Genomic DNA, 10,757 nt, shown 5'->3' on the forward strand with positions numbered 1-10,757 from the left:
CAGGTCTATTACCGCGGTTGGAACCGCGGCCAAAAGGTTAGACAAATTTTTTTTAAAAAAAAATGGGTTTTGACCGCGGTTCAATAAAGAACCGCTGTTATATCCCCAGGTTATTACTGCGGTTGGAACCGCGGCATAAAGTTCCAGACTTTTTACCTCGCCCGTATATGCCGCGGTTCCAAAACCGCGACGTATAGTCAAAAATAACCGCGATCGTTTCCCTTCGCTACACTAGTGATATTTCAAACATCACTAAAAAAACAAATAACAATTGAACGATCATGTTTGGTGAGCAAATCCCAAGAAATCAAATAGAAGGAAAGAAGGAGGGAGAAATGTAGGACTTAAGATATTGTCAATAAAGCAAGTTTTTTATTATCAACCCATCATAATGTCAACTCGCAATGTAGGATGATGCACAACTAATCCAATCACCGTACTAATTTTAGAGATCTTCAATCCAACAAAAACGCATTCAAAGATCAAGTCATCAATCACATAAATTCAATTATACGAAAATTAAAAAAAAAAATGGAGAGAAACAACTTTAAGATAAAATAAACAAATTTAGGAATGAAAAAATTAATGGAAAGAGTTCCATAACAGGTTGGATGATCATTATATTTCGCCAAAAGGCAACTAGACTTTGAACTCTAAGTATTAAAAATATCGTTTTTAAGAATTTAGAGAATCACACTTCTCTAGAAAATATTGTGTAAACTCAACAAGGTGTGTTTATGGAAAAGCCATGATCAAAGAAGGCATCAAGGTTTGAGGACGATGAGTGAGAAAATGTGGATTAGTGACACGTGGTAATAGAAGGCATGAATGCTCCATACTACCACCTAATTATTTGTGATAATATGTATTGAAAGAATAAATATTTGGGCAAAATATTCTAGCTAACATTTGTAAAATCCTTGTTTTACCTAACATCAAAGCCCCTTTATCCTTGTTTTTCCTAACCTTTAAATTTTCCCTTGTCTTTATTATTTTCCAACATTCTATTTAATTGCATCATTCGCCTTTAAAATCTATTATTTATTATTCAACCCCTCATCTCTCCACTATAACATATCATAATTGCCTAGCAAATCAGTATTTTACCAATATGGACCCAACGAAATTCGGCCTAACATCACAAAAACTAATAAAACATCAATATAATTTATTCTAATTGTAAACATTACATTGAAAGGAAATGAATATTCTTCAAATTAACAGTAAAATTAAGAAGAGAAAAAACTAATAGTAAAACATCATCTTTGTGGTTCAAAATATAAAAACCAAACTAAAATGGTAGATATGTGAGCGATCAAATTGAAAGCCAGTCAATTAATCGGGTTGAGTTGGTGATTAAATTGGAAATTCTTCTTTTTTTCAACCCAATTTGACCTCATACAGCAACGCTATTGCTTCCTCCACCTCCAACAATTATCAGTAAACACCCTCTACTCCTGTTCATGTCGTTATCGCCGCTTCTATGACGACCGCTTTTGCAAAGGAAGAAGAGAAGAGACAAAATACAGAAAATAACTTGTCTCGTGTAGATTAGAAATAAAACTAATTTATAATATATATATATATATATATATATATATATATATATATATTTATATTTATATTTATATTGAGAGAAAGTTTTTTCCGAAACATATTTCATGCATTTTAGAAAATTCTTTTCTGAACAATTTCATGTAAGGATGTTTTGGAAAACTCGTTTCGAAAGGTATTATATGTCTTTCATAAAAAAAATTCAAAAATTGTGGGAATGCAGGAGGTAAAAGCCTCCCATTTTGAAAATTGGATTACTTTATTTTATTTTACTTTTTATTTTTTTTAAATCTTTTCATGTATTTCCCCTTTGAACCTATTTAAGGAATTGTGTTCCTTTCTACTTTATTTATGTATTTGTGTTATTATCAAAACTTTATGTTGAGTATTAGCTATTTCACCACAATGTTTTGAACTTTTAGTTGTTATTTCATATATACTAAACGTTACAATAAGAGAATTAAAGTGTTTTGACTTCATCAAATTAGATTAGCTGTATATGACATGTTTTAAATTTTTCTAATGCAAAACGGCCCAGTAATAATCAAACAGTATAACTATAAACTCATTATCTGAATTCTCCTTATTGTTGTTTATCTCACTTTGTTTTATGACAAAGTGTAGTTTCTTTTGTCTTGATTATAACTTGAGAAGACTGAAGAATATTTAACAAATCATACAACATGAATCAGATAAGTGTGCTTTTTTCTCGACTGCACCGATAAAAATAGGAAAATGAGGACAAAATAAAATGAACTATGCCACATTTTAGATAAAGATTCATTTCGTTGATCACACTGCAAATGATTTAGAAATGCTGAAATGTGTTCATAATAAGGGGATAAAAACTATAGTTTGAGAGAGTCTAGACAAGATTCATATTGATTGGTCCACCCTCTTTTTCCCTTCTAACACAATAAAAAAATGAAGATCTGTGTGTAGAATGAAGAGTCCTCAAATCATAGAAAAAATGAGAAAAAGTGATGAATTTAGTCTCTTTTTTATAGGATGTTCATTTCTATTGAATATGTCGAACACAGAACACAATGTCATTCTCTTGGCTGTTCAAAACACAACTGGAATAAAATATGAACAAAAAGTGCAATAAAAAGTAGTGTGTGTGAACTGAAAGTAACAGCAAAGGTGATCGGGAAGCGAATAAGATTAAAATTTAAAGAAATGATATGATTAAGAAGTGGAAAAGAAAAGATTTAAGGAACAGGATTATGAATAAATAAGATAAACTAGATATATTATTTTTATTTTATATTTATTTTTTACTTTTAGTTATTTATTATTATTTTTTAATTGTATTTTGAGTTTAATTTATATTTTTTGTATTATAAATAAAAGATTTATGTGTATATTTAAAGAAAATTAATTTCATAAATAATTTTTAATATATTTAATAGTGAAGATAAAATGTAATATAATAGAACTAAAATTTCTACTGGGACAATAGCAAAAATTTAATTTTATTAAATAGTGTTCTTACATTAGATAAGATATTAAATAATAATAATACTAGGATATAACAAGTTTATTTATGCAGCCACTTTTCTTAAAATTAAAAATGATATAATATTTCTAAATTTATCATTTTTATTCAAGTATTTTTCTATAAAGAACATATTTACAATTAAATTTATAGTTGTTATTCAGTTTAAACAAATATTTAGATGATAGTTATCTAATTTTAATATTTAATTCATAATGTAATTTAAATTTCTGTCTCAAATTTATTATTATCTCAGATAATTGTGTATACTATTAATAAAGTTATATCTATCTTTGGTCTACATAATTTTATTGACAATTTTTCCGTTTACTAATTTTAAAAATATACCACAACATTAGACAGTTTTTACAGAAAAAGTTCTACTTTGAATGTTGTATTTCACCATAAATACACACTGAAATCTAATTTTTGCAATGAAGTTAATTTTTTTTTCTATTCTTAATGTTTTTTTTTTTGTTAAATAGTTTAATATTAGCTTTTATGAGTTGAATAACTCATTCAATAAATTGTCAATAAAAATGCACTCAGTTTATTTTGACACTTAATTTTTTATTTATGTACAATATTTTTAACATATGGATGTCCCTACCATGCAAATAAAGTTGTGCTATGATAACAAAGCTACCATAAATATTACTCAAAATCCTGTTTAACTGGATCGCACAAAGCATGAGAACATTTGCAAACACTTCGTCAAGATTGAATATGATGTTACTAGTATTCTATCGCTGTGTAATTTTTTCTTATGATTTGCAAGGAAGAATTAAGTTTTATTTCATAAGCATGAATAAATCTTACCATAATAATGTTATACTTGTTTACAAATAGGAATTCGGAACAAAATTCATTATTTCATACTTATTTTAAAAAAAAAAAAGAAGTTATTTTCATCCTCATATACGTATAATATATTGATCTCACCATCATCTTCACCGGGTATCAGGTATACATCCATACCCATTTACAAATAGCTTAAAGAGTCAGTCTTACATTTATCATGTACTATCGTTACACACAATACAGGCACAAAGGTGCAAAAATTGTTATGTATAATACAATTTGTTACCATGTTAAGCACCACAAAGAGATACCTGAGAATGATCACAGTCACACGTTGCATCACCAAGCATGATCACAATACTACCAAGGTAAAGTGATGAAAATAGGTTCTGCCATCCAGGATCATGCTTGTTCCAATTTTCCAACATGCAAGATCAACACAAGGTCTAAAACTGACTTTCATATTCTTGCAAGCCCAAGAAACTATAGCTTTGGAACCTCCCTTTGGGATGACTGAATGTAGTTTGTTTTGTGGGAAGTAACTTATTTCCAGATTCATCTGTACAAATTTCTAGACCACAAGAATGGCAAAAGGATTCCAAATCTGATTCCTGTCAAACAAAGTTCTAATTAAATTGTATAGCCAGAATGAGTGTAAAGATCAACAGACAAAGTTGGTTAATACTATGGGTGTCCACAGTTTAGTTTTAGAGAAAAAAGTAAACCAAACTAAACTAATTACTTTTAGCATTGAATTGAACTAAACTTTTTATATGTTTAGTTAACTATTTCAATATTAAAAAACTAAACTGAAATATTATAGTTACTAAATTGTTTTTTCTAAACTGAACTAAACTAAAAATTAATACTTCAGTAAACACACACAGTGTGTGCGTTGTGTGTTTATATATTCTTAACAAAATAGATGCTGCAAGAAAAATAAGCAAAAAGTGATTAAGATAAAGAATTTACATCAATAGCCTACTAGAAATTAATGTTTTGAATTAAATTAAACTGTATGGAAAATGAACTAAACTACAAAAATAATTTGGCAGAACTAAAAAATAGTTCAAGCAAGATGAACTGAGCTACATGAACTGTTTTTTAGTTTAGTTAACTGCATCATACATTTTTTAACTGAACTTATAGACAACTTTAAATATGATTAATTAATTCACACCTTTATCATCAGATGTTTTGAGAGGTCCAACAGAGGATATGGATGAAGTTTGTAGCCACCAAAATTTATACAAGATAAAGCCAGTGCACGAACCTTTTAGCATAAAAACAACCAAACATTTATCAATATATATAGAAACAAACTATATGAAGGAAATAGTAAGTTTTGGTTTCTTATAATGCCCAATGTCATCGATAGATCTATACAGCCCGCAGCCCATTTCACAACGTAAGATAAATTATAAATAACATGTTGAAGTTATAAATTTCTGGGAAAGTGGTGAAAGGTGAATATTTGTTTTCTGAAACATATTTTCTGTTATCAAGACCTTCAATATGCACAAGAATATTCCTACAGACAATGACTAATAGCTCATGCAATTTTGAATATGATGTGCACACATGTGGTTTGGAATTGTTCAGATGCTGAGATTTGTCTAAGATGTTAACTTTGGCAAGCATTAAAGTTGTAGGCATATTTATCCTGTTTATTTGGAATATGGGATATAAGATGGACCAGAGGAGTCAAATTTTCATAAAACAGTGATAAATGGATAATCACGATATAATGTTCCATATCTTTCCCCTGCAGTTCACTTATTCTGTAGATCTTTAATATTTTAGTCATAGCCTATTGAGATTATTCTTAAAATTGGCTATTACAATAAAAAAAGATGATTCGTGCTGAGATACATATGAAGAAAGTAACAAGAACAACAAAAGCATGCATCAACTTAGACACAAAGGATATCTGAATAAATGAGTTATAAATTATTATGAGAATAATGAATTCTGTAGTTACAGTAATTACTTCATTGATATAAGGCATCATAATGCAGAACTGCAGATATGTTGCCTGAGCTGCTGTAGTACAAAAGAAATCCTTATAATTTCCAAGTTGGGATGATCTGTCACGAGAAAAGATAATATCCATAATTGAAATACATTCAGTTATCATTTAATATAACAAATGACCTGAGAGAAAATCAAGAAAAAATAAACCGTTTAATCATTAAAATCACGAATGTTAAAAATGATAGAGATGTATCATGTGCTTTTAGTTAAGAGTTTAAGCTTTTGGGCAGTTTGTTCATGATATAGTTTCATAGCCTGTATGACTATGCAATCAAGAATTTTGGTCCTTGCTACTCCCATTCTTTCAATAAGAAGTTGAATTTCAACAAATTAGAGGGGGTTCTGTGCACCGTCTATGTTTTAAGCCGAAAGGGTTCAAGTGTGACAAGGCATGTTTGAAACATAATATAAAACTATTCATCTGTCCATATCTAACTTAAACAGCTCTTGGAATGATTTGTTCATGATAAATTATTACAATAAATGTTACCGTAATATTCTCCTAGCAAAGCACATTTCTTTTGACTTCAATACTGGAGTTGATACTCGTCTAAACCACACAGAAAGTGGCTCTCCCTGTGGATTAGAAATAGTTACGTTTCATAAGTTGCAACAAGACTAGAATTAATATGAAAGGAGAAACATAATTAATCACACCAATGATGTAGAGATTAACCATCGGTTGGCTGTAAGAACCAAGATGCAGCAGCACATATAATGAATGAAATTCAGCTTCATTTTCATGAACATGATTTGAATTTCGATTTGCTTCATACAGATTGAACAAAGATGTCAATGTCTTTGTGAGCTGTTCCAAGTTGAGATGATGCATTGATGCAGTGTTCGGATCAGACATGGAACGCCAAAGGTTGTAATGTGATACAACATGGAATTTTACCTGTGTGATTAAATATATTGTTCAGCTCATTATTTGAATTTCATAGCTTGTACATCCATGCTTCCAAAAAAAAATACAATGCTATATGATCACATTATCCAGGTTGACTGTGTACAGGAGGAAACAATAGCCTCCAAGAAATGATATGCAGACCCAAATAAAGCCATCTTTATTATTGATAGATTTCTTGGAACAATAAATCCAGAACACACACTAGGAAACACCAAACACACAGAAAACACTGAAACAGCCTTGTATTATTATTCTTGAAGACAAATAATACAAAGAATACAAGGTATACTGCCAAACACTTCCAGGGGAACACTTTCCCTTCACACAGGATGCAATGGTCCTGTCTAAGATACTACAAAGCAAAAACATGTCTATCCCAAGACACCCCTGCCCCCTTATAAAGCTAACATTTCCTGACAACCATCGCCTAACCACCCAACGGTCCCAACAGACCTCCTAACAGCCTATCACCCTATAACATCTTATTTCATTTAATTTCTCTTCCTCCTTTCATACACTCTTAAAGTCCTATCAATTATAGTCCAAAATTGGATGTTCAAGTCCTTTTTTGCAAGTATCCTGCCATTATAACTACAACTGCCAGGCTTGCTCATGAGCATGCATTCACCAAGACATGGTTATCAGAGTTGCATGAATAGAACAATTCAATACAGTTCCCTTTGCAACTGTCCCAACAGACCTCCTAAACCTCCTAACAGCCTATAACATCTTATTTCATTTAATTTCTCTTCCTACTTTCCTACACTCTTATAGTCCTATGAATTATAGTCCAAAATTGGATGTTGAAGTCCTTTTTTGCAAGTATCCTGCCCTTATAACTACAACTGCGAGGCTTGCTCATGAGCATGCATTCACCAAGACATGTTACCAGAGTTGCATGAATAGAACAATTCAATACAATTCCCTTCGCAACTAATACCAATGACAAAATTAAAAGATTAGTAAGAAAAATTATTTTTCACTCCTACAATTCCACTTGTGCTAATGATTAAACATCTATAGTTTTTTTTTTCAATGCACAGTCAGGCACTAAAGTCCAAGTTTTTTGTGGTTTAAAGGCCTAGAGTTGGTTCCCACTATCTGCCTTCCCCACTCTTTGCCTTTCACAGGGCTACACAACATTGACTTTGTTAAAAAATGAACTTTAAACCTAACTCAACCTGACAAAACTGACTTGTAAGATAAGATTTGCACTCACTTAAATACTCTAAATTAGTCTTATCTCTAATCGATGTGAAACTTCCAACAGACTTCATGAGAAATAATTGTGGAATTCAATGTCTCTTGAGGGTTGAACTGCTCTATGTGGAGACTCTTTTTTGCCAATTTGAATTGATCAACTAACAAGGTCAGGTTCATAAGGAGCAGCAAATGCAATCGGTCCAGGACTAATATTTGGATTTAAGCACATGTATTGATCAATTTCTTATAGATAATCATCTAATATGTCAAAAGTAATTTGTGCATATGAAATAAGTGGACATTCAGCGTTTAGCTGAACCTGAAGTTGAAAACCAAGTATAAAAAATGCAACTTAAATCATCTACCATGATGCAGTTGCAGGAGAATAGAATAAAGTACACAATCAAAGAAAATTGAGACAGAAAACTATACCATTCTCTCGTACAGATAAATTGCTTTGCTGTTTACAATATTTTGCATAGTAATATCTTGGCGTATGGACCTTGTCCTATCAAAGACAAAGTCGTGAACTTCTTCAAATGAGTGCTCTTTAGATTCCAGCAAACTCCAAAGGTAATTTAAAGTATCTTCCAAAACAACAATTGGCCGTAAATCTGATGCTTGAACATATTTGGTGGATATAGTTCTGCAAAACTGAAGAAGAGAAACTTCTGAAACCAAAAGTTATTTACAGACAGAGGTGATCCTTTTAACAGAAGCCATATTTAGGTGCCATAAAACCATGAGTCAATGTGGATACAGGATATATGATATTAAAGAAGCATAGGGACAAATAAATAACCTACGATATAAATTTTACATTATAAGACAAGAGTCTGTTTGAACAAATTTCTCCATTAGGACTTAAAAGAGATAAACAAGGAAGAGAATGAAATTAGTTTCTCTATACACTAAAGTTATACCTTTTGCATAAACTAATTTGTAGGAGCTGTCTTATATAGCTTCTTAAAATTGTTATTTTTAACTTTTGTATAAGCTAATTTTAGCTTATAGAGAAGTCGATCTAATTTTTTTCTTATTTTCTACTTCTAGAAGTCCTTACCGACAAGGTTGTCCAAACAGGTCCTATATCACAATGCAGGTTACTAGCATTAATCAGGTGTTTATCTATATAAGTTAAACCAATAGACAAAGAACAACGAACTTATGTTACACTGCAAGTTTCAGCATACAACATATGAACTTCTTAAAATTATGATAACTGAGTTATATAAAACTTGACACAATTTTTTATGGGAACCATCAAATTCAGATAGAAATGCTAATATTGGTATAATCAATTTCTTCACAACAGTACCCTTCAATGCACTTATCATTGTCAAAAGTAGATTAAAAATAAATTCACAATGGTGCTTGAGGATACATTCTTCTTAAACTAGACAAAATCTGAGAGTAAAACCCGCTCAAATATACGAGAGCAGTTTGGCCATACCTTCTTCACAGCAAGAGCTGGGGATGATTTTCTAGGATTTCCATTTAGCCTCTCAAAAACTGCCAAATCTCGCAGTTTTTCACGCTGGATCCTCTCTCTTTCTGTGGAGAAAGTGAAAAATTATAAAATAGAAGTGTCGGGTACATATATTAAAAAGAATGAAATGATACAAACAGAAGGTGTCTTAATATGTTTTATAGATAAATTTTTTACTACCATGAATCAACAAAGCTAAAATTGGCAACAGAAGTCTTTTGTCATACAGAGTGCAGTTAACCACATACATCAACAGAGAAATTCCACCACTGTGTTTTGCCAAAATCCAAGTCATTGGAAAAGCCATTACAATTTAATGATTTCTCCTACAGCTTTTCTTGGCTTTCCTTTACTTAATAAGATGGGGCTATCCTCCATTTAACTAACTCTTCTTACCTAAGCTGCAATTCTACAATGTTTTCCTCAATAGATGACTAGATGCTACTCTTTCCAATTCATACCTAAATTCTTAATCCCATCAATTCTTGTATCTCTACCTATTCATTGCAGAATTCTCGTCTCTGTGATACACAGTTAAAATCAATATCATAAAACATTCATCACCGCATGGTTGTGCCAATTTTCCTTTATGTTTGAGCAGCACCTTTCAATCTCAAGGAACACCAAAGTGATCTTCCTTGTCAAGATTAATGAACATTTCATTCTTATATGCATATTATTTGGAACCCAGAGTGAAAATTGAGAAAAGAAGAGAATGACTTTATTTCTTGATTGAAAATGAATAGAATAACAGAAAGATCAACTTCAAGGATCTCACCTTCATAAAGGGTTTCCCATTTCTATGACAGGGTTAAAGTTGTGTTGGAAAGGGTAACCTACAAAAGGTTTCTAACCAACAAGAAATTTGAGTTAAGTGTCACCGTGTAAAGTTTTGATAGTAAAAATCATAGAAACATCAACACTTTGGGACAATGCTATGATAGAGACTTTGGTATTATGGGGTGTTTAAGTCTCACATTAATAGTATGAAGGTAGTCAAAATCGAGATCTTACTCAGGTCAGAAAGGAAAGTAAGCATCATAAATTTGGAGATTGTAAGGTCCTACTATATTTATGAAATTCATATACATACACACAAAATCACTAGATCTCGATTGAAACTTGTATAATTGAACTTTATGAAATAGTGAAAGAGATGAGGGGAAATCACCCTTGTGTTGAATATACACATAGGGTCCTTTATTTATAATAGAAGAAATATGGGCTAAGCCCAAAATACAAATAAGAAATATAAACAAACTAACTAA

At 31.0% G+C, this 10,757-nt stretch overlaps 1 protein-coding gene across 2 annotated transcripts in view; it reads right to left on the reverse strand.

Annotated features, from left to right (window-relative positions):
- Positions 1-3,962: 3,962 nt before the first annotated feature.
- Positions 3,963-10,757, reverse strand: part of LOC106772106 (SAC3 family protein C) — a 19,577-nt gene continuing 12,782 nt past the window's right edge. Inside the window, exons 2-8 of one of the 2 annotated variants that reach the window (XM_014658319.2) lie at positions 9,454-9,554; positions 8,433-8,654; positions 6,564-6,785; positions 6,378-6,463; positions 5,844-5,940; positions 5,034-5,126; positions 3,963-4,464 (exon numbers count right to left, since the gene is read on the reverse strand). In XM_014658319.2, coding sequence (XP_014513805.1) covers positions 4,300-4,464; positions 5,034-5,126; positions 5,844-5,940; positions 6,378-6,463; positions 6,564-6,785; positions 8,433-8,654; positions 9,454-9,554 — 986 coding nt within the window. In that variant the 3' untranslated portion in view covers positions 3,963-4,299. The remainder of the gene's footprint in view (positions 4,465-5,033; positions 5,127-5,843; positions 5,941-6,377; positions 6,464-6,563; positions 6,786-8,432; positions 8,655-9,453; positions 9,555-10,757) is intronic. The other variant, XM_022785830.1, reaches the window with a different exon arrangement.

Source organism: Vigna radiata, chromosome 1, assembly GCF_000741045.1.
Source record: "Vigna radiata var. radiata cultivar VC1973A chromosome 1, Vradiata_ver6, whole genome shotgun sequence".
Classification (NCBI taxonomy): domain Eukaryota; kingdom Viridiplantae; phylum Streptophyta; class Magnoliopsida; order Fabales; family Fabaceae; genus Vigna; species Vigna radiata.